General features: G+C 41.9%; 1 protein-coding gene across 1 annotated transcript in view; it reads left to right on the plus strand.

The window, feature by feature from the left end:
* The first annotated feature begins 6,718 nt into the window (after positions 1–6,718).
* IGSF5 (immunoglobulin superfamily member 5) overlaps positions 6,719–25,316 on the plus strand; it is a 32,235-nt gene continuing 13,637 nt past the window's right edge. The window contains exons 1-6 of the mRNA XM_015882824.2: positions 6,719–6,829; positions 9,479–9,680; positions 16,793–17,113; positions 18,123–18,431; positions 22,926–23,054; positions 24,086–24,110. Of these exons, the coding sequence (XP_015738310.1) occupies positions 9,623–9,680; positions 16,793–17,113; positions 18,123–18,431; positions 22,926–23,054; positions 24,086–24,110 (842 nt within the window). The 5' untranslated portion in view covers positions 6,719–6,829; positions 9,479–9,622. The remainder of the gene's footprint in view (positions 6,830–9,478; positions 9,681–16,792; positions 17,114–18,122; positions 18,432–22,925; positions 23,055–24,085; positions 24,111–25,316) is intronic.

Genomic DNA, 25,316 nt, shown 5'->3' on the forward strand with positions numbered 1-25,316 from the left:
TGGGTACAGGGCGAGAGGCACGTGTAATTAGCTTCCTATTCTTCTGTCGCCAAAAGCACTTAGAAATCAGAGCTGCCCTTACACTTACAAAACGTTGGCGTACAGCTGTAGGCACAGAATGTCATAAATTAGTTATGTGGTGTGATTTACACCTCCAGCTTGCAGATCTTCCAGGCAGCTACATTCCCTTCATGTTTAATTTAATTGTTATTGCTGCAACAGTGATTGTAAGTAAATGTTTGACTCTGGTACATAAAGGGACCTGAAGCTTCTACACGTGCTTCTGTTAACAAAGGTGCAATGAGGGAATTACAGGAGGTACAGAGCCTGAAGGCAGGAGTACTTGTGTGAGCAGTGCAGCTTTCTCCTGCTGGGGCAAGGAGACAGCTAAGGAGTAGCACTGGTACTGGTGGGGAGAGCTTAGTGCTGGGGTGAGGATGTGTGAAGGCACCAAATCATGGGGATCTGCTACCCGGAGTCTGGGAACAACCGCGCTCTACGAAAAACGGTGTAATAGGTGACACGTGTAGCAGAAGAGGCGACCACGATAAAGGAGAGGTGGTGGAGTAGCCCCACTCGCCTGAGATGATGTGCCAGGGGTCAGGTGTGGATGGGCGTCGCTGAGGCACGTGGTTACCGTAGCAGATGTCCGCTGGTCCATGGCCAGGGGGAGGTGAGCGCAGAATGGGAATTTTAAGGGTGCCCTCCCAAGCGAAGAACCATTCGTGTGGATTGTGGAAGGTCTGATGCCGCCGTTAGTTCGTAGGCAAGGGCTGCAGTTGCTTGGCCGCAGGTAGAGGGTCATGGAATGGAACACTGATGTGGAATACAGATGAAAAACCATGAAATCATGACAAGGTACAGCTTGAGGGGGAGGAGGTTTGCTGCCAGAGATCACTGTAACTGAGAGGTACTGCCTGCTTCAGCTTTGCTGAAGAAAATGGTACATGGGATCGGGGAGAAGACAGATTGGAAATTTTAGCCTAAAAATCTTCAAATATTCTTGAAGTCTTTCAGCACCCGTGAGTTTCCTGACCTCCCGGGGGGTCTTATTTTGCACATGAATATAATCATAATAATTTTTTACTGTTTGTAGGTAAGAGAAATACAAAATATGGCAGTGAACACAAACATAAAGAGAAGCTGCATGTATGGAACTATCTCTGCCAGGTATTTATGTTCTTTTACTGCAAAAGAGCAGCTTTCAGTCACAGGTGTTATATCACAGGTACAGCACATAAAAGACATGCATTTCAAAGAAAATAAAATGCTCCTTCTTTTTGCTTTGTGATCTTAAATGATTGCCCAAAGGGAACAGTTTTATGTCAGTCATAAGGCTGTATTTCATGAAAATGCAAACAAGACACAGCTCTTCCAGTGTAGTGCTGACTTTTATGGTGATAATCTGTTCTCTCATCGTTACAGTGTCAGTTTGGATCACTCCTGTAGGTCACTTAGGGAATATTCATTAATATTCTGTTTTCAGACGTGTAAGCATTAATGCTTCTTAAAACTGGCAACCTTGTGAAATTATCAGGAAAGAAAGAGAAAGAGTATAACTTCATACTCCACTGGTAGTTTTTCTGGCATTAACTGTGGGATGTCCTGTGGGATGTAGAGCTTTGGGCTAAGCACTTGTTCATGGGTCTTGAAGAAGAGGTTTGTGCACCACTCACTCTACGTGCCACTGATAGGTATCAAGAGCACCAGGGCTAAGGCAGCTCTGTATAGAGAGGCACTTTACCTAATCTCTTTGAAGAGTCTGGTTTTCCATAGGGAGGCAGTCTGAAATCATGACCCTAAGCAATAATGAAAAATGTAATAGTGAGTATAGTAAGCATACAAAATGATGCTTACATTTTCTTGGCACACTATCATGCATCAAAAGTTCCTTAGAACAGACTGAATGATAATCAGGGCAATTAAGCTAACAATTTGGACCAGAGACAAGGCATTTCTAAAGCTGAAGAAAATGTTGCTAGGAGAACTGATCTATTAGAGTGCACTAAACATTTCCTTCTCAGATTTACATTCTTCCTAGCAGCACCAAAGCTGCATCTTCTTTCATTCTGTGAATAACTTACTTATTTATTGTTTGGATTCCATGCTGAATGTTTTCATGTACATTTCCTGAATTAAGACATTTTCATTTTACCAACTGCAACTCAATGCAGATTTCAACACTGGAGAGAAGGAATACACCTGCTAAAGGGGAAGTAAGGAGTAGTTCAGAAGGAATCCTGGCAGGAAAGTGCTGGAGAACAGTAGCCATATAGGTAATACATAGAGGAAATGATGTGGTCCTGTTGCTTCTGGAACTTTTCCTCTAGTACATTTGTGCTCCAATTAAGGAAAAGATTAAATCAAAGCCTCACTTAGGCTGATATAGCTAACAAATGCTAATAAAAAATGTTGTGAATGAGAAGCATGCCATTCAGAGGGTCAAGTATTTTGAAAAACAGTAGGGGAAAGGAGTAAGAGCATAGAGAAAGAAACAAAAATGAGGCAGATAGGTTTGAAACAGACAAGCTTAGCATCTCCTTGGCCTGATCTGCTAATAAAGAGAAGAGTCACACACTCATGAAGGTATCAGACACCTAATTCAGCCTGTAGGTCAGCTTGTCTCCTACCTCAGCCTTTTTTAAAGGTTTCAGCTCTTACACTATTCTCCATTTGAGGAAAGAACATTTGTTTCTTAATGTGCAGCTATTTCTAAAAGTCTTTCTAATGTTCAAAACACTTTTCAAGCCAATTTTCATGGGAAAATGAAGAATTTTATTCTCATTTCTAACACTGATCTCAAATTAGCTTTGGTGTTTTATCTCTTAAATGCTTCTTCCTTATTTCAATGCTTACATCTTCTGATCATACTTTTTTTGACTCAACTAAGTAAGCTAAAGTACAGCCTGGAAGTGCAGGGACTGGTGATTTCCTCTGTAGTGTTCTTGTCTTGTTAGAAGTACTTACAAATGAAGGCGTCTAAATGCTTTTCAGTTTCCATCACGGCAATTTGTCCAATTCTCATAAAAATGCTTATGGCCACAGCGACAATGACAGAAGCCTTCAGTAAGCAACTCTTAAAAAGTCCATTTTGCTTGAAGCGTGGGTTGGCACAGCAGGTTGTGTAGACATATGTTTCAGACTAACGCAACCGAGAACAAAAAATTTTAGAGGATTGCTCCAGCAGCTTACACATTTGAGTAGCTGCAGAAGAAATGACATGGTGTACAAAATGACTTTGGAAGAGTTGGAAGAAAATGGGCATAAATCCTCCCACTCACAGGCAAAAGAAAAAGGGAGAACTGGAAAGAAGTGTCTAGAGAAACTAGAGTGGGAGGTAGGAATCTGCATGGTACACAGGCTGATGATTCACAAAATGATTTTCCATTTGCAACAGGCTAGCAAACTTAGAACACGATCCTTCAAATACTCATGAGCATGGGGAGTCTTGTATGTGCATGTTGTTCTCGGTGGCTGGGGATTTGTACCTTTTACCATGCTGTGTTATGTCTTATCCCACACACATCCTAACCAGTGCCAATTGCTGCATTCATCACGATTCTATGGTTCATTAGAAAAGTCAAAGTAAAGAAAGAACTAACAAGGTCAGTGAGAAATAAATAATAAAATATTAATACATGTGTTGGTTGCCTAAGCAGCCCCAGGGAAAACAAAGGACATTTGAATCCAGTCACTGTGCAGCAGATGCACCCCAGGAGGATTTCAGCTGATGAGGCCAAGCCAGCAATGTGTGGGTAGAGGTGACAGGTGCTCCCCTGACAACTCCCACTCATGTCAGATCCAGAACGAGACATGAACATGGTGGATGCTCTAGGCCACAGCACACCCTGTTCCTCCTGTGGGCTTCAGCTAATATTCTCTACACTGAGGAGGCAGAGAAGAAATGCCTGCAAATGGGGCCAGCATGCTATATGATGAATGTACTGAACGGAATCTTTAATATGGAGCCTTATCTTTTGTATAGGCAAAACTGTGAACCTGGGATGCAGAGATAGATACTGCTTGCCTTGAGTATACTGCTGGTCTGTTCTGGGCAGCTGTAGTCAGGTTAGTTTCTCATAAGATGGGAAAAGTGAATTTTAAAACCACTTTGACCTGAGGAACTTTAGACTCAGAATGCCAACCTTCCAGGAGAGCTCCTCACTAAGGAGGAGCATCAACTGGGCCTTTAGATGCAAAAACCTCCTCCCAGAGCAATGGTGTACCCAGCATGTGGCAGCTGACCCTGTTTTGAGAAATCTCACAATGCTCAAAGTCCTGAGGGCTAATGCAGTGACAAGTAAGTATCCATAGCACTTTGTAGATCTCAGGACCACTTGAGCTTTTGAAATCACTTATTTGCCAGATTTCTACCTCTTTCAATGTAAGGTGATACACTAGTTTGTGAAAATCATAATGGGTGTTGTATGCATCTTTACATGCTTAAGGATATGGCCAATCTACGGAGTATCACAGATTGCAGTGTGGTAATGAGACAGCTGATCAGCACGTGATTAGACAGTGTTGTAGCAAAATTTGTAGCACAGATGCAGCAACATGCCATCCAGAGGGACCTTAATAAGCTTGAGGACTGAGCCAAGAGAAAACATCATGAAATCCAAAGAGATGAAGAACTAAAATCTGCAACAACCCTGAGGTACGGGCTGCAGTTATACTACCTATGTGACAGTTGGTAGGGAACTTGGTTGAGACCTTCGGGAAGGGAATAACTGCTGCTCATTGCAAATATGGCAAACCATGTACTAGAGCATGTTCAGAGATGAGTTTCCAGCACTTTCAAAGCAACTGCTATGCTCCTCTACTGGGCACATCTGGAAACCTCTGTGTGATTTGATGCCCCCTCAGTTCAGGTAGGGTGTGGTGAACCAGGAGAGGGTCCAGGGACAGGAGATAAGTGGCCAGGGTTCTAGAACACAACACTAGTGAGGAGATACTAAGAGAGCAGGGTTTTAGTCTGGTATGGAAGAAGTTAAAGGGTTATCTAAATCTACCCAAAAGAACAATTACAAAGGGTTATCTAAATCTACCCAAAGAACAATTACAAAGATGACAAAGCCTATCTCTTCTCAGTAGTGCGAAGTCATAGTTTTGTACAAGTTCTAAATGCAGATATTATTGTTCCTGAAGCTTTTTACCAATAATTATATTTATTAATCCAAACCAAAATCCAATCAATTCATTCTCAGCACTTTTCCCACTTGGGCAACCTGGAATGGAATCCACTTATTAGATACTTTCTTTTCTTCCTCTGTTTTTATTTGAATGGAAATCAAAATATTCATAGATGTTAAGAGTACAGTTTTGAAAGTGGGGATGCTGGCTGAACAAGACTGTGAGATTTTAGATTTTTAGAAAAGATACATGTGGAAAAGCAAAGATGTCAAATGAAAGAAAAATTACATTTGCTTGGGAAATTATAGGAAGTCTGATTGTTCTGTTGCTTTTTTAACAAGTCAGGGTGATACGTTTTTTTAGTAAAGGAAAGTTTCTGAAATTTAGTGTTGGAAATGGATCAAAACTCCCCAAACAAAATGTTTCCTTTCCCTTTGCTGAAGTGAATCTTATGTCAGTTTGGCATTAATTTTTACTGGCTAGAATTGTTACTGTGATTAGAAAGATATATAGTTCAGGAAAATCATATGTCCCTTCTTTATGATTTAGGCTTCTTGGCAGATGGACTCATTAGCAATACTTCCTGATGTGTCACATCAGCTCAACTTACTGGCCTGGAGGATGCAGTTGAGATTGCAGAGGAAGAAAGGCTGTAGTAATGGTAAGAGCATCTCTCTTAAGACTGCACTGCAGCTTTGGTGACCATAAGTGACTATAGATGCTCCAGAAAAAGGTTTGCTATAACCGCACAAAGAAAACAAAACAGTTCAGAATGGATGTGCCAGAAAAAGGTGTGATTTAATCCTGTAAAGAAAAACAAAATTCAGAATCAGAGATCCTCATGGGTTCCTTCCAATTCAGGATTCTATGAAACTTGCAGGGGGCCCATTTTGTCAGTGCCCTGAGGGTACCACCAGGCCTGACCTTCCTTTGGCAACTGCCTGGAATCCCCCCACAGCCCAAGTGTCCATCTCAGTTCCTGGACCAACGTTCCCTACCCCAGAGATGCTGCACGCTGTCTCATTGGTGTCCCTTACCCAACCTCTGCACCAATCCTCTTGGCACCACGTTGTGGTGTTGTCACCTGCCATATCTCCAGCCCCATCTTGCAGACCAGACCCCCTGGATTCTCACTGGTTCTGTCAGGGGCTGTGATGGCCTTTCTGCCCCTGTCTCTGGGAAACATCAACGAGGGCATAGCTGGTGTGGGGCCCCTCAGCACCCAGCTCACCCTGGCCCATGGGAGTCCTTTTGGGTGCTTCTGCTCCCCACCATTTTGCCTGCAGTACTGTGACAGAGGGGTGTGCACCAGCACTAACACACAACCTCGTGGCTACAGAATATGTTAAATAAATGTTATGACCTGTACAGACGGCACAGCAGCAGCCCTCCGCTGGGACATCAGGTGTCGTTGCCAATCCAGCTTTTCAGGTCGGGACAGCACGTAACTCGCTGCCACCGGCCCGTCATCAGCATTACACGCTTCCTCCAACAGGACTGGTTAAATATTAACACCACAATATGCATATCGGGGCGGGCAGAAAGGAAGACGCAGCCCTCACCTTATCTACCGTGGGGACAATGACAGACCAAAGCCCAGCCACGCAATCACGGGATCACACGGGCACTCACCCCACAGCACGGAGCAGGGAGAGGTGGCGGCTGGGCCTGGGGAAGGCTTCTTCCAGGAAAGAAGGTGAGGGCTCACCAACTGAGTGCTGCTTGCGTGTGACAGAGAGTGGGTGGAAAAGCACAGTTAGGTATCCAGGGGAAGCGATCCTTGCTACCCTGCAGAGCTGCGTTGCCTGGCAAAGGGAGTGCTGGGGGAAACACAGCTTAACCCTCTCCCTGGCTCTTGCTTCAGCTGGGAGGCCATCAGCTGTCGTACATTCAGGGTGATATCGTCCCCTTCATCTGGTGTGGGTGCAGGCAAAATTGGACTTGGGTCAAGAACAGGGGCTGGGAGCAGTGCCTGCCTGCAGCTGCCCCACACAGATAGCAATACCAGCTGTTTATGAGTGAGATTACAACCGTGTCTGTCTGCTTTAGAGACATGCGGGGTTCTGGGGTGCTCTTTGTACTGGCAGATCCCTCCCAAGATGGTGACTTCCTGGTTAAGGACATGATACTGACGTCTGTGTTTGCTTCCTGGTGCTACCTTGAGGCAGTTTCAGTTAAGGCCGCATATTATGCTAATACTTACAGCTACCAGGTGTGTAAGTGTGTGCTGCAGGCTGGGGCAATGAGGGAAAGGAGAAGGCTCTGCAGCCCCTCCCCTCAACTACCTGTGTGAGCCTTCCAGTGAGCACGTAGCCAAGGAAACACAAGTCTTTCAGAATACCTCAGGCATGCCCAAATCAACCTACAGACTATCTCCCTCCCAACACACGGATGAAGAAACTGGCACAGACTAAGCTTAAAACGTTGATTAATTAACAGGGCTGCCCTTTTAAGTTTGTCAGGCAAATCGAAAGCTTGCAAAATGGGGAATAGCAGATCAAATTGCCAGCCGATCACATCACAGCTGCTGCACTCAGCTCCACAAGATCCTTCCTGCTCAAGGCACCCATTGGTGAGTAGAGCTGCAGGATAGCTTGGCACTGCAATCAAACACACCTGGCTGGAGAACAACAAGGGTTTTGTTGGTGATGTGGAGCCCATGGCAACACGCCAGCACCTCCTGTAAGAATCCTCCCTGCTCCAAGTGCTGCTGCAGATCTCCCCTTGCTGTTCTTCTACGTCTGCTTTCACAAAAGTACTGCTGGAAATTAAGGCAGAGTTGTTGTGCAGAATGGTGAAAATCTGCTTCTTGCTTGAGTCTAGCATAACAGTTGGGCCAGGACTCCTGTGGTTTGGCCCTTGGTGCAGTTTTGGTTTAAACAAGAGGATGATTTAAAAGTACACTTCTCACAGTAAACACAGGGTATTTCTATGGTGATACTGATATTTATGCGTGGCCACAAAGAGCACTTCTGAAACCAAAAGTACTTTCCTGACAAGAAATAAGGGCTCACCACAAGACCAAATCCTCTGGGTTGCATCCCGCTCATGAAGGAAAACTCAGATTTCCCAGATGAGATGTTTGTAAACCAAGCAGTGCAGTCAAACAGCCTCCCATGTGTTTTGAGAGGGAAGAGAACAATCATAGAATGGTTGGAAGAGACCTCAAAGATAATCAAGTTCCAGCACCCTGCTACAGGCATGTTTGCCAATTGCTAGATCATCTCACACACGTGAATCACAGAAGCTGGAAAAACAGAAAATGTACAATTAAGGTGATGGCTTCAACCTTAAGCTCTGTATTCTATCAACGTCCACTGTGGAAGTGTGATCATGCTGATGTGAATATGATTGTTTTGGAGAAGAGGAGGCTCAGGGAAAAGCTTATTGCTCTCTACATCCACCTGAAAGGAGGGACTCAGATGTTTGGAAAAACTTCTTCTCAGCAAGAGTGGTGATGCAGTGGCACAGGCTGCCCAGGGAGGTGGTGCAGTCACCATTCCTGGAGGTGTTCAAGATCCGTGTGGATGTGGCACTGAGGGACGTGGGCATGGCGGGGATGGGCTGATGATTAGGTCATCTCAGAGGTCTTTTCCAACCTTAATAATTCTGTGATTCTACGGTTTATTTTGGAGTGTAAGGGGATCTCACAGATTTAGAGAAATAGTGCTTAGCTGGTACCTGGGAGGAGGTTTGGTATTTCCCATGGCTGGCTCTGGGTGGGGTGGCTAGTGGTGGGTAGGATTGTAATGGTGACGCTGGTGCTAGGCTGCACCTGTGAATTTATGAATAGGAATCCTTATTTTGGTCTAACACATATGGAAAAGCAGTGAAACATTTTTGGGGATGTAACAACGCACTGGGGCATGTTCCCATTTTCCCTCCTAAAGGCTGTCCTTTTTGTCTGCTTCTTGTAGGAAAACAGTTCCTGACATACAAGTCAGCTCCTCTGCAGCCCCAAAGAGCAGCTAGGGCCTCACTTTAGACTCTGTCTGACAAGCAAGTGATGGAGCACAGAGCTCATTACTCGGCCAGGATACTGCCGGTGGTACGGGCAGGGCATCCTCCATGTGCATGTGATTACAGGCAGCTAAAAGAATTATTTTTCCCAGCTGCTTATGATTAACTATAATGGTGCAGATAGGGCTCCCCTGATGCAATCTGTCCTGAAGCAGTAGTGTTACAATAGACAAGATGGACTGAGGGATGCAAGGTCTGCAGGGGAAGTTTTCTCTGGTGTGCTGAAAGCTCAGCTACTTCTTTTCAGACAGTTGTTCTAAGAGGAGGTACTGCTTTTCCTTCAACCCTTGCCTTATTTAATCATAATTCTTTGTTTGCGTTACAGGTCACATAAAGTCACGCTTAATCACAAGACGCAAAGCAACAGCTCATTACTGAGTTTCTCCATAAGTTCTGTCCTTCAGCTTCTTCTCAAGCATTCAGTGACTGCTGTGGCTTTCTGCCTTAGGGACCAGGAGAGAATGCTCCAATGGAGAGGTTCCAGAAGTTCATTTTACTTCCTTTCATCTTAGCTGCCTCGCTCACAGGTAGGATGCGTTCATAAACTATGTGATGAGCCACTGTGGACAAAATGTTTGAGCTAATTTTCAAGTCATGTAAATGGCAGTTATCAGCAATATCAGACTGAAGAGTGAATCCCACAAGGGAATTATTCAAAGTGTTTAAAATGGATAAGTTTTCATTTCAAATCTGAATGATCTAATGGCTTCGAGTAATCTTCAGTATGCAGGATGAGCAGTGGAGGTGTGGGGAGGAGGCTGCCCTCTCGCTGACACTGAGCAGGGGGTTTTGCCATTTCATTGCACCTCATCCTTACCCACCTGTCTATTCAGGAGTGCTCTTGAGGGTGTAGCCGTAAAGAGCTCAATAACAGCTTATTTTGCTTCCTAAATACGTATAAATTATTGCTTTTTTTAGCTTGCCTTCAGTTTACATTTTGCATGCTTGAGTCTCAAAGTGAACACAAATACAAGGCGGAACCTTTATGGAAATGACTATGAGGTGACTAGTTGGGTATCAGAGATGATGCTGATTTGTTTATTGTCGTTTAGTTGTGGTTCTAAGAGGCTCTGAAAGGATGAGCTGCAGTGGGATAGTGCATTGGCTTAATAACTAATAAAAGGAAACACAATGTAGCACAGAACAGTGAGTTTATCGGGCAGAGTGCTGTTCCCAGTAGAGTTATACAGGGATGTGAGGTGTTCAACAAACTGCTGAACAACTCATGAAGTGCAGAGTGAGCTGTCAGGTGGCAGACTGTGCAGGTGGCGTGGAATTACTTAGGACGGCCAAATGCAAGAAGAGACTATGAAGGTTTGCCAGAAAATATCACGATGCCAAGTGAATCAGTAATAAAAAGCAGAAAATATTCAGTGCAAAGCATTACTTAACTGAAGATGAAGAGTATATATCTTTGGAAAGAGTGCAAGTTGCTGAGAAAGAGAGGAAATTTCACCACTTAGTGTCTTCAACTGGGGAAAAACGATGACATTATATAAATCCACAGAAGGCTTATGTCTTGAGTACTGAATGTTAAGTTATTCCTTCCATTTTAAAGAGAACAAACTATGTCTGAGTTATTAATTGTGGCAGAGGTGACCTGTGGAATGATGGTCCTGGCATTTGTTTTTCTGCTTGTAGAAAAGAAACTAGCAAAGATATTTTAAAACATATGTATGGAGATGAAGAGTGGGTTGGCTTTTTAGAGTTTCAAGAAGTTTTACTTGAGGCCACTAGTTCCATCAGAAAGGAGATATAAATCAAACAGAAGTGTGTGTTTTTCTTGACAGGATGTCATCAAATAGTAAAACTTGTGATCACTGCATGTGGAGGATACCAAATTATGAACAGGCTGAAAATAAAAACAATATGCAGATATAAACCGGGTGCATGTGCATTTGTTGGTTCAGGCAGTCCTTAAGTCCTATATTTTGAGATACTGAGATGTGATAGTAAGGAAGTCTCAATTTTACTTGTTATCATTCTTGTATTTTCTTCTTACACATTCAGAACAGGAGTCTTGTGAGTTTTAGAGGATGTTTATTTCACTGATGCTTTTAGTCAAGCGCAATTGCAATATATGCTATTGCCCCAGCTTCAAGCTGTGTTGGGGCAGCAGGCATTGCTTGCACTGTGTGGTGCAGCCACGGGCCACAGCCCAAAGTGGGCAGAAAAAGTGTATTGTGGAGAGAAAAAATTGCTGTATGTAGGCTGCTGAGACAGCTGCATGGCAGTTTGAGTGTTGTCCTAGGTAGGCACTCTGGGCTTTCTGGCAGCAATAGCACTGCAGGGTTGATGTGTGGGAGCCCAGCTTGCTGCCAGTGTGTTGTGGTTACTCCCATTCTTGGAACCCTCATGCCACAGTACAGGAGGAGGAGATGTCCAGCAGCAGAGACAGAAGAGGTTGCAATAAGTCTCTTTCAAATAGTGTCAGACAAAAGATGAGAAGATGCAATTGGGGGCCGTACAAGACTTGGTGTGGGTGGAAAAATGTCACTGAGTACTAGCAGACCAGTGTTGCTTGACTGAAATGTCATATATAAGCATTTTGGAGTATTATTAAATCAGAAAACTAGCTTGTCCTTCTCTGCAGGCTTTTACAAACTCCAACTTATTTTGGCTTTCAAAAAGCTCAGCTTCGGGGCTGCTGGTTTGTGAAATAAACTTGAGATGCTCTAAAGAAAAATCTTACTAAATCCAAAAGAATTTATTGCAGAGCTGGGCAAAGCTGTGGGGTAAGGGATGGAGAAAACAAGGTGCAATGAGCATGGGACTAAAGAAGGAATAGAAAGAAAAGGGGATTTAAAACAAACTGGAAGGAAAAGTGTAGAAAAATGAACAGCAAAGAGGGGAAGGACACAGATGGCACAATAACTGAAGGATAAAATACGGAGTTTTGGGAGGTTGGTAGCAGTACTGAAGAGGAGAATATTTTTAAAATATCATAGTGGTGATGGGGGGAAAAAAAGAGTTGTTATGGCAAAAGGATGAACCCAATCCTGACTTCAGCTGTGCTGCATCCAAATAGATCACACACACAAGGAGGAAAGGGCAAGTCAGTAGAGGAGGAGAGGGAAAGGTAACCATGTCTTAAAGCCCTGAAATGCTGCTGAAACCCTCAGAATGACAAAGCAATTCTTTAGAGTTCCTTCAGGCGGGAAAGGAAAAATACCAGGGACAAAAGCAAAGGCAGTTCCATGGAAAATGATGTTCCCTTAGTGCAAGTGTCAGCTATGGCCCTGAGAACTGAAGAGGCAATTCTGTGTCTCCAAAACCCATGGTGATGTGACACAGGAGGAAATAAGGAGTTCCTAAGGGTGTTGATGTGTATTTGTGTTGGGAAGAACTGAGCAACTGAAATACCGTAAACAGTTATCATATGAAGGAAACTTTCACCATTGGTCACTTCCTTATAAACATTTAATGATGTGACTCAGAGGAGGTGTCCCAACTCAGCTCTGCTCTTCAAAGTTCAAGTGGTAATGAAGCATCATGAAGGCAGTCTGAAACTTCCCTGTTGCAAAGTCATTGGTGAGGTTGTTTGTGTGGGATTTATTACTGGTTGTATATGGGAAAGCAGAAGTTAAACCAGCTATTAAGCACTGAACACATAATTCCTGTGAAGTGTGATAGCAGTCCAGCCTGAAGCTTTAATTCGGTTGAAAGCAACCATCTGCAAGTTATTTTTTAAGCATTATGCAAATGAAGCAAGCATTTTTTTTTCTTCCTAATGTAAGAAACAAAGCCCAATAAAAGAACTAAGAATGCCAGCTTAAAGGACTGGTAGCTCAGTTTAGTTCTCACTTCTGTTGTGAACGTCCTCTTTGACCTTACAGAAGTGACTTTATCAGTGTTTGTATATGGGTTGAACAATGGAAGTAATTGTTGATTTGGGACTCTATGTGCCACTGCAAGATAAAAAAAAAAAAAAAAGGGCAAAAAGATACAGAGGTGAGTTTATAATCACCAAAAATATTTTTGCAACTGATAGAGAAGGCTCTTAAAACTCCTTAGGTACAAACGGAGGCAAGGTTGAGCAATTTCCCATTCCTTGATCCTCCTGCCACCCGTAAGAACCCCATCCAAGGCTTATAAGCCTGTTTTCTGGATCTCAGAAGACAGTGAAAGTGCGTCTGTTACTCAGCAGATCTGGTCAGTGGAAGATGTTGATCTCACCATACCTGTGGACAAATAAAATAGGATTATATTAGATAAATCAAGGGGTAACACATACCTACCTACTATATCCTCTTGATGTGATGAAAGCAATTATTAGCCATGTACTATTAGAGTAACTGATCGCCAATTATTCATGTTTAGCAATAGATTTCAGGCCTGTAGTGGAACTCACAGATGTGGTCTCATAGTAAATGATTAGCAGCTAGCAGTGTCCTGAAAGTCAACTCGTTTATTCAGAGCTGTGGCAAGCCACTATGCTCCTTAAGAGAGAAAAATGTTTGCGCAAGCGAAGAAACAAAACACAAATGTACACATGAGAGCTAACATTAAGAGGAACAGTATGAATAAATACTGCATTCCTAAATGAGCAGTTAAATGCATTTTAGTGCTAAGTCCGAGGAAGTTTGCGGACAGCTGAGTCCGTCATCATGGTAGCTGTTTATGTCTGCCTAAGCCAACTAGGAAAAATGCACACAGAGTGTCAAAATCAGGAATCTCAACACATCCATGTGCTATAGACACTATAGCTGTAAAGGGGGTAGTATTGTCAAGGGAGGTTACAATGTGAAGGGAAAAAATATAATTCAAAGATACGTTTAGGCTTAGGGCAGTGTCTCAAAGTCAGCAATATCTGTTTGAACAGGAATCATGGAACTTGGATGTTGAGTATGAGGGGAAAGGAACATATTGTATGGCAAACTGACTCACTGGAATGCACTTCATCAGTACATGTTCATTAGAAAACTTGAAGCTCTGTAAATAATACCATCCACAGGCACAAAGGCAATCTCTAACATTCAGAAAGTAAAAAAGAGAAGAGAGACAAAAGAGCTTTTAGTCGCTTTATTGTGTTCAATGTTATATGGGTGGACAGTGACAGGACAAGGGGAAATAGTTTTAAACTGAGATGGGAGTTTTTGGTTAGATATTAGGAGGAAGTTTTTCACACAGATGGTGGTAACACACTGGAACAGGCTGCCCAAGGAGGCTGTGGATGCCCCATCCCTGGAGGCATTCAAGGCTGGGCTGGATGTGGCCCTGAGCAGCCTGGTTTGGTGGTTGGTGACCCTGCACATAGCAGGGGGGTTGAAACTGGATGATTTTTGAGGTCTTCTTCAACCCAGGCCAGTCTATGATTTATAAAGCAACATATTACAGTATGCCTTTAGATTGGATTGCTGAGTTGGTCTTCAAGGTGTTTCTTGTTTTAAAGCATTTCAGTTCACCTTTACAAGACTGAAACTTTGAGGAAATCTTACTGGAAAAAATGTTTGACTAAGTTGAACAAAAATATGCTTAATCATATCTTATCTGGCTTTATTGGCTATCAGTAAAAGTGATGTTTGCTTTTTATTTAATGTTTTATTGCTCATACACAGATATGCTCTGGAAAACGGTGGTGGTAACATAAGGAAGGTGGAAAATTTCTGTAAGGCTTTATATATATATATATATATAAACATGAGAGAATTCTGGGTCAAGCACACAAAGAGCCAGCTAGGTTTTTCAAAACCTGTAAAACAAAGGCTGAAAGGACTCTTGTCTGTCCACCCCCTGCATGTGTTTGAAGACAGAGAGGAGCTATTTATATTAAAGAACAATTCTTGGCACAAAACTGCATAGATATAAACTGCCCTGGATTAAGTGAGAGCTGGGAATTAGAAAATGGTGTTGATGTAGGAACAATGGGATTATGGATCGTATGCCAGGAGTGCCTGCACAGAGGTTCTGCTTGTAAAGTTGTAAATGAGATAAGGATCCTGTAAGGTTTGTGCAAGTATTAAACCTTCCTTTTATGTGAAACAATACAGTATATACCTTCCTTCTTGTGCCAGCTAATGACCAAATGAAACATGAATTTTTCAGTAATTTGTAAATGAATCCATTAATAATTAAACTACATAAAATGAACTAAACTTGAGTTGGACAAACCCTTTAAAAATTACATCATTGTCTTGAATACACTTAGCGCTGGAGTAACAGTCATTTCATGATTTCTCCTGGCAAATAATTGAACACTTATACTCAGGCTGATTTTGCAGACATGGAGTTTTAATTACACTGCCATGGACTGTAGTGTCTGATTGCTGTAATGATGCAGAGCTACGGCTTGAATCATTAGGGTAACATTGGCAATACTGCTGCTTCCTCAGGATGAATGTTTGGCAGAAAGTGACAGAACTTGATGGTGAGGTAGGTCTCTTTGGCTGAACCGCAGAGAGTCTGTGGAACCTCAGTCCTTAAAAGTGATGCTTAGTAACAGTGAGGCCTACAGGGTGACCCTACAGTGTGAATCTTCCTTCCCTGCTTCACTTCACCTGCAACCGACCTAAATTGCTTGATGACTATTTTGTCATCTACTCCTTGAAAGCCATTGGTAGTAGCTCTGCCTTTTTTCTACTGCATGTGGGCATAGCATGTTCTGGGGAACTGTAGAATCATCAAGGTTGGAAATGACCTACAAGATCATTCAGTCCAACTGTCCACCTATTACCAATAGAACCTAGCCAAAACCCAGAGGGAATCACGAAGAACAAAGACCCAGGTTCCCAGTTTCACACAGAAGTGTTCTACTGAGTCCTATTCCCTAAGGACAACCCAGATTATTATTTTTGTGTGTGTGTGTCTTAATGTTTGAAGATTTGTCCCTCAGAGAATACAATGTTCTCTCCCTGATGAATATTTTAAGATTTGCCCATTTTCCCTGAGCATTTGTGGGATGAAAGTCACAGCTGCTGCATTGAAAAGAGGCTCTTTATCTTTGTCCTTCACTTCCTGCTTAGGAGAAGCAAGTGCTTCTGCCTTCTCATGCACGGGAGATCTAACACCTGCCTGGGAAACAGCTGCAGGCAGGTTCTTTTGGGAGCAATGAGATCCGGAGCCTGTAGACAAGGAGGAGAAAATAAAATGCCATGATTAGAAGTGAGCTTTTGGTTCTGCAGAATAGTAGATAAGATTCATGGTACCTTTTAAGGAGGCAAACTCATGAATTCAAGCAGCTTTGGTTAGCAGAAAGCCTGAAATGGTGTATGGGGTGTATGAGGTGCCTGCAAGAGAAATAAGGTAAGAGATTGGTGAACAGGGGAAAGTATATGGAAAGATAAAAAAATCAGTAGCAATCTCAGTTATGGAGAGAGAACCTGGTACACACTCCTTTATTCATTTAAAATCTAGTTATCTCATGTGTTTCCTTATCTAAAAGTGGAACTTATCCTTCAGCAAAGGAAAAGTTATCTACTACTGTTAAACACTATAGAAAATGAGGTAAGAACACTTCTGAAAACATCAGGTACAGGGACATCCATAGCTAGATGAGGTTGCTCAGAGCATAGAGTCGCCTGATCTTGAATATTTCTGGGAATGGAGCTTCCGCCACAACTCTGGGCAACCTGTTCTAGTGCCTCACTATTCTCACTGTGAAATACTTTGTATTTACAGGTTGTTTTCTTTTTCTTTCCAGGTCTTGGTTCTTGTTATTCTATTCTGAGTGGCCCTACTAATGCTACAGTCCTTGCTGGTTCAGAAGCCCGGTTTAATTGCACAGTATCAAATGGATGGACAATTCTCATTTGGTTGTTGAATACAAATCCTGTCCTCACTGTCATTAATTTTCATGGAGCTATTGAAACATCAGATCGCTTCACCTCTCATAGCTATAACAACAGTGAAAGTTTCACCTCAGAGCTGATCATCCGCGACACTCAGCTAAATGACTCTGGAAAAATTGAATGCAGCATTCAGAAGATTGATGGTAACAGCTTTGCCTTTCTTTCTGTGCAAGGTGTGTATAGCCACCAGTAGAAAGCTATTTTATTGTATCACATTTACAGAAATCCTCTTATTAATTGTGCAAATTACCCTGCAAAAGAGTATGTTCTTATTTACTATTATTCCTCTCCACAGATGATCTTGTCTTAGTTTCAGTCAAAGCAGATTTCACTCACAAAGTGCCTTTAAAAAGGCTTGAACTGCCCTTGTTTTTCCCTGTTATCTCTCTTATTCTTCACTGGACTATATTGAAGTGCCAGAAGTCTGTATCAGGCCCACTGGCCTGACGTCAAAATGGATCTTTTGCCTAGAAACATTATGGATTACCTTCACTCCCCTCCCGGACCTTCTGCTATCTTTAGGATAGATTCCCCTCCTGCTGTCTGACTTAGGAATCTGTGTGTAGCCCACTTTTTGAGTTTGATTTAATGTTGTGCAGAAGTAAAGTCTTTGAGATACAATGTGATACTCTTCATGCCATAGCTGTTGCAAACTACCACTTCCAAAGAAGAAAAACACTCCTGAACATCAAGTCCCTGTGTACGAGACCTTCTCTTCAAAGCATCAGTAGTGACAGAGTACACCCAATAAAGCAGTATCTCACTGTCAGACACTGTCCATTTCAGAGTTGCTTCATGCAATGGGAATATCTCAGCTGTCTGTCTTGGTATAGTTTCCAAGGCTATACTTAAAGCTTATGGAGAAACAGTATTATTTCATTATATTGTCCTTCAACTAGAAAAATAATATTATGCCCCAAAAGTGTAATTTCCTGCTTTTTAATGAAAAGCTACTGTAAGCTAAGACTAGTGCTTTAAGCATACTGAATAATGTGCCCATTTAGCTGCAACATCTGCTTGTTTGTATCATGAATATCTTATATCATTGTTAATCAGCTGTTTTAAAATTAATGTCTCAAGGTATAGCTAATTTGAGTTGGCAAGGTAAGCTTTAGAACTATTGGGTGGAAGGCAATGTGGCTAAATATTGTGGAAAAACAAAACCTCTTCTCACTCCCACAGTTAATGGATCTTTACTCATCAAAAACAGCACTTTAATGGTTAAAGAGAACACAACAGTTGAAATTGTCTGTGAAGCATTAGGATGGTCTCCAGCTCCGGACATTACCTGGATGACAAATGACACTCTTATTGATAAGTCAAGATATGTTACCCAGCAAAGTCAAGGATCTAATGACCTCCACAATGCCCTCAGCCTCCTGACTTTGACTCCAATGAATACTGAGATTTTGACATGTTTAGCTGACATAGAAGCACTCTCTAACCCTCAGAATACAACCATAGCTGTTATTGTTGGCAACTCTACTCTAGGTGAGTGCTTTTTGTACTTTGCCTTTTCTGTTTTCTCAGAACTGTGCTTTATGCTTTGTATTGCTTTGAAAAGGCTTTCGTTTGTAACTAAAATACTGTTAGATATGCAAAGGTGATAGAATTAGGACTTGGTAGTTTCACCTGGTATGCAGGTACAGGAAACTTCACTACTAGAGTGTTTCACTACTGGTACAAGTCTAATGAACCACAAAGTCTTAGATTAATTAGGCCTGTAACCCTCCTACTGTTATGGTCACTTTCACATCATGGAGGAACATGAAAATTCTACTACAGCAACATTTGTAAAACTCTTGGAACAGTGCATCAGTTGCTTTTAATTGACTTTTATTTAGGGAAATTCAGGGTTGCATATTAAACTAAGCAAATCTTTCAAGAACTACTAGTGAAGCATTTGATAACCCTAAATATTGTTGCTAACTTTGTCAGCATTTTTTGGTAATGCTGCTAATTTTCGACCTCACTGACTACCTTTGTATTTCACAATTTTATGTGTTCATAGTATTAGGATGTTCATAAAGAAAATGGTGATTTTTATCTGATTTGCCCTGAAAATGTGGGAAAAAGCAAGTGTTAAACTCTCACTGAAGATCTAACTTCACGATCTAGCTGAATCCTATGGAAAATGCTTCTCTTTTCCATAATGCAACAAGAGCAATTAAAATGCAGCATCTCCTTGCAATTTAGTAATGGTTTAATGCAGATAGGAAGACAATCCCAGATAATCCTTGGGAGCATTTCTGTATAAGGACTGGGCAAGCACCTCAACTATAAAGCAGAGGACTCTCAAGACAAGTTGAACTTGAGGAGCTAATAGCATGGCAGGTAGCTAGGGTTGCTGGATATAGCTACACTGCTGAGATGGTGACACAGTCCACCCTACAGTGACATCCCTTTTATTGGTCTTAGTCCATGGGAATTGCTTGGGTTATATGGAGTACTTTTTTTCTTCATGGTGAGTCTATGGAACCCCATCTGACTTCTGTGCAGAGTAGGGCCTCTAATCTGTGTTTCTCTTGGTAATGTGGTGAGCATAGTGAACTTCTATGATCATACTGACAGCTTCTCTAGATGTACTGATTCTTCTAGGTGAATATGCCGCATCCAAAACGTTCTCTCATAGAGTTTTGGTGAAGGGTATCATATAAAAGTTTTTACATACAAACAACTGAGGAGGTGGAGTAATTTTGCCTTTAATGCATGAATCATTATCAGTTTGTCTTTTCAGAAGTTCATTTTGCCACTCTTAATGTGATTATTTTGTAGTCAGATTGCTCCTAATGACTAAGCAAAATAGAACTTTTGTGAGGAAATTAATAAATTCCTCTGCCTACTTGTTTGTGAAGTACTGAAGTATACACCCTCAGTTTCCATAGCTACTTATTGTAAATCAGAAGAGGAGAAAAACAGATGTCATGAAGCATAAATAGTGATTGTATAGGGCCATCTTTCATTGTTCTTCAGAAAAATCATTTTGCAGCATCAGACACTCAACATCTGTTAGCATTTCAGCATATGAAGTCTTCAGATTATTAGAATGAAATAGACCTGACATTTATGACAGAGGAAGATATGTAATGTACGTCACACATGAAATTTCAAACCTTTCAGTCCTTCCCAAGGCTGTTGTATTGTACAATCCAGCCTTCACTTAAAACTTGAGGAATCTAATTCCTCCAAGTTCTTGATAAGCAGTACTTGACCACGCAGGAAAACTGCAACCCAAAGCCCTCTGAGCCCCCTTCAGCCAGCTATCACCTCACCAGCATTCTTCCTACATGTCTAAATCACTCCTAATCTCAAACCTCTTCATATGGCTAACACAGAGATGCATTTTTGCATCAGTTACTCATCCTCATAGGTACCTCACTTCCAGCAAAGTTTGGCTGAGCCCCAGATTTGAGAATTTCTATGAAGTTATTGCAACAGATGTATTCACAAAGCTGTTATTGGAAATGAGGCTCTTGGCAGTGTCCCTTAGCTGTTCCCAAGCTCTTTGTGGCGTCAGTGTTGACTCTGTGTGGTCTTTGGACTGCAGAAATGGAGACTGAGAATATGCCAGGTGCCTGATCTTCCTTTGTCTTTTTTCTTAACCAGAAAATTCCAAAGCATTCAAGAAGTGATGTCCAGCATTGTCGAGTCTCTAGTTTCTCCTTTGGCATCAGCACATGCTAGAGAAAATTCCTTTTCTTAAAGTACTTTACATAAGTGAGCTTGTAGGCTGCTTTAGGAAGAGCAGTGGAAGGGAGTACTTGAAGGGTGCCTGTAAGGAAGAGAGGGACTGACTAACAGTGATGGGACAAGGGGGAATGGCTTTATATGAAAAGAGAGAAGATTTATGCTAGATGTTAAGAAGAAATTATTTCCTCAGAGGGTGGTGAGGTGTTGGCACAGCTGCCCAAAGAAGTTGTGGTGCCCCATCCCTGAAGATGCTCAAGGCCACATTGGAGAGTGCCCTATGGAATGAGGAAGTGATTTTCTCCACACTGTACACCTAATGTAATTTGATGTGCATTTACTTGTACTTTCATACTGAACTGGCAGGCCTTGCATTCACATCTGCTAGTCTCAGTTCCAGTTTCTAACCTCTATAGCTAAGTAGTTGTGTCTTTCATATTTTAGACATTGAAATTCCTGTGGCTTGCTTTATGGAACAAAACAGAGCACAATATGTATCTTTGTTGCAGTACTTCTGGACAGAAATATTGTGAACAAGTTCCTCACCAATTGTAATCACAACTGATTGCAGCCTGCAGATTTAATTACTAGTCTGCAGGTTGCTGAGAGCTTGTTTTCTCTAATTGTCAGATGAATTTCAAAATGTGCTGATTGTGCATTAAGCAATTTGTTCCAGACTTCTTTAATCCTAATCAAAATGACCTGAAATTTGGAGAAGTCAAACTAACTAAGGCCCAAGCTTTGTAGGAGGCTCTGGTCCTGTGTTTCTGCAGTCTGAAGTGACAAAAACCCAGGCATTCCAGTTAAATTCATAGTTAGAATGCTTTTCTTTCTTTATTCTTGCCATAAGTAAAGCAGCACATAGTCTGGGTCACACATCTGGGGCATGATTACCTGCAGTCTGCATTGCTGTGGTATCTTTCCCAGATGCTATCAGTTACATACGGCTGTGTGATTGTTAACTGAGACCTCTAATAAGGATGTGACAATCGTAAACCCCATGTGTTGGGGCATTGTTTGGATATTTCCAAATGTGTCATCAAAAGCTTGTTTCTAAAGAACTGTCAAAGCAATTTGGTGTCTGCTTTTCAAAAGGTAGACAAATTAGAGGTGCTTCTAGCACGTTTGGTCAAAACCAAATGGTAGGATGATGTGACAGTCAGACCTGGCACCTTCCTTGTGCATCCAGCTGTGTGAGGAATGTGGGGTATTCTTAACATTCTGTGATGCAGGATCTTTGTTAGTGGAGCTGGTTGCTATGAACACACTTCCTAAGACACCGAATTATCCTGATATCACCTCATTTATCACTGTGCGTTACAGTAAAAAAGAGAAAAAGGAAAGAAAATAATAATAATAATAAAGGAATTATTTATTGTTATGAAAATACCAGTAGTGAAGATGGTTTGATAGCTTCAGTCCTCTGAATTGTGCTTCTCTTTAACTTTTTGGGTGTTCAGTGCTCTTTAAGTGGATAACTGATGAGCTACAAAGTATGTCCAAAATTCAAACACCTGCTGAAATTAGTGGGAGAAATCCCAAGATGGGATTTATTGTAAAATCTCATCTACAGGCTGGAGATCTCCAAGATCTCTGTCATTACTGAAAACCTAGAACAATCACTGTGGTCAGTGGTGGGAAATGGAAGCTTCTTCAGAACTAATAATTTCATCTGGAGGGGCACATACACATTTGGCCAGATGCGTTGTAGCCTAAAGTAGCTCATTTCTCTCCACTGACAAGTGTAGGTAGGTAAGGTGCTCGATACTTGTCAAAATTGAATTTTTATGCCTTCTTCTAACCCCAGATATCTCCAAAGGATGATGGGGGACTCAGCATATCTACAGAATGAAGTTTTGTTTGGAATAGAACAGCTGTGTATATTTCAGAAGGAGGAAAACTGTTGGAAAAGTTAAAAACATGATAAATAATTTTCTTTTGGAAACATTCTGAGTTCTTGGAAGCTACCCATAAATACAGAGATCATGGCTTGGATAACACAGCTTCCTTGCTAAATAGTATGTTGGTAAGGCACAGGCTGCCCAGGGAGGTGGTGGAGGCACCATCCCTGCAGGTGTTCAAGAGCAGTGTGGATGTGACACTGAGGGACGTGGGCAGGGTGGGGCTGGGCTGCTGGTTGGGCTGGGTTATCCTAGAGGTATTTCCAACCTTAATGATTCTATGAGTTTATGATTCTAATCAACAAGCAGTTAATAGCTTCTTGCAGAAAAAGTCAATATTATGAAAACAATGTTTTGAGTCTCTGATAATGCAATATTTATCCATTTAATTTAACAGAAAGCAATTATGGTGAAGACAGCACAAGCACGTGGGTTATTGTTCTGGCAGTTGTGTTTTCAATTGTTGGTTTTATTCTTCTGATAATTCTTATTTGGGTTGTCGTGCGCTGCTGCTGCCTAAAGAAAGGTAAGTGGAACTTCATAATTGCCCTGTACGTTAAAAAAGATCTTAAACAAGATAGAAACTACTTATGGAGTCTAGAGTTGTGTAAGCAGTAGGGTGGGCAGAATGATCATGCTCTTAGAAATGACTTGGTTAAAATGCTCCTTACTTTCACCTTTCTCCTATAACTTGGTTCCAAAGTATGAGGGCTGCTCCAAAAGCAATGCCTTCTGTTTTATTATGTTGGTCCACAACATCGGAGGTGGATGCTGATTGGATGGCAGTAGAGGTTGAATGTTGCTATCAGTGTTCCATTACATTTTGTTGCTGGTGACAGACGGCAGCAGAGGGGCAGTCTGACACAATGACATCAGATACAGAAGTGTGTCTGAAGCAAAGGTATGTCGCTGAATTCATCTATGTGGAAAAAATGACACCTATTGACATTCATCAATGCTTGCTGAACATTGGTGGAGACCAAACAGTGGCTCTGAGCGCAGTGAAGCAGTGGGTGGTGCATTTCAGCAGCGGTGACTGTGCCAGTGTGTCACCTCTGCTGGTGTAGGTGTTTCTAAGCATAGCATGCAGGCTCTTGTTCGTTGCTGGCAAAAATGCAGAGCTAATGGTGGTGGCTGTGTTGACAAATGGTGTTTTGTCACTGAGAATTTGCTCTATCAAACAGTGTTATTTTGCTCTTTGTGTCTGTTGTGGTTTCCATGGTGATAAATAGGAGGCATTACTTTTGGAGTAACTAATGTCATGGGTGACACACAATTTTGCCCTTCACATTAACTAGAAGGGCATTTTAGGAGTATATTAACTTTCCACGATGCTTTCACTGTTCCTACAGTGAGGCTCTTTGTCGAAGCATACCTGCAGTGCTCTGTTCCCAGTTTCCCATTGTGCAAGCTGCTCTGCAGGGATATTGCAGTTCTGCACATAAAGGGAGATGCTCCTGCGGTAGCTGGAACACAGTGCATGCACTAAGGGGAGCTCTCTACAGGCCATATTTTATTTCCCAGCGTTTAAAACACTTTTTTTTTCCCTCCCTCCAGGATCCACATACGAAAATGAAGTGAGGTAAGATGACCACACCGGGAGGTTTTTTTTTTTTTTCCTTTTAACCGGGCTTCTTCAGGCCACTGCAGGGTGGTCAGAGGGATGTGCCAGCCTCTGTGCCGCACTGCAGAAGGGCAAACCATACGCTCACACATGGGAGAAACCCCTGGCTGCCTTCGGGTGCTAGGTGTTTGCAAGCGCTTCCACAGGAGGTCACTGCGAGCCCGTGGCTCTGAGGGGAGCGAATTGTGGCTCTGTCGAGGTTCCTTAGTGCCTAACTATAAAATAAAGGAAAAGCTAAAAAAAATAGCTATTAAGTGTTGATACATGGCTGTTTAGTGAAGGGCTGTTGGCAAATTGTCATTTATGCCAAACATTTTTTTTGAGGGGGTGGGAGAGGGGGGGATAGGAGAGGGATGAAATGAATAAATTAAAAGCAACAACAGCACTGTTTTCTCTCGAGGAAATAATGCAAATTACGCCACGCTGGTAAACCTCCATGTGATTTCTTAGTTTATGATGCCAAATCAACCATTTTTTATTTTTATTTTTATTTTTATTTTTATTTTTATTTTTATTTTTATTTTTATTTTTATTTTTATTTTTTTCTTACCAAATGCATCTATATAAATAGTGCAGGACTCCATCAGTAGGAAACAGGATGTCCAAAGGAAGCACAACCTCCATATCAGTTCTGGTATTGAATAAAACACTAGAAAGCATTTTTGCTTGGATTCTGACTTGGTTCTGCCAAAAGCCCTGTGAAGGGGTCAGCAGTGCTGCAACAAAATCAGTCATACATTCAGAGAGGTGTCTGCACTGTGTGGGGATGGTACAGACATGTGAATGTCCTTGCTAGAACCTCAGCTTGTTGGCACTGCCCTCAGAGGTTCTGTATGCTGCCTTTCTGATCAGATCCAGAATGAGATGTAGCATACAGTTCTCCCTATTTCTTTGCATCTGATCTGGTGCAAGTGTGGTTGCGTGTTCATGAAATAATCTTAGTACAGTAAAACTTTAATTTTGCAATTAACTTTAAGTGTAGGTTATCATTCCAGCTCCCTAAAAGTTTTGCTTACAGTCTGAAAGTTAAGTGAAAGCTTAGTTAAATGCTTAAGCACTGGGGTGAGTCCAGGCTCAACAGCTTAGTAAGGAAAAGTCAATGCTTTACTTCCCCCAGTGTTTATTTTTAACTTGTCTGTTTACCTTTTGGTTCTTCCCACACAT

This window comes from Coturnix japonica, chromosome 1 (assembly GCF_001577835.2).
Source record: "Coturnix japonica isolate 7356 chromosome 1, Coturnix japonica 2.1, whole genome shotgun sequence".
NCBI lineage: Eukaryota > Metazoa > Chordata > Aves > Galliformes > Phasianidae > Coturnix > Coturnix japonica.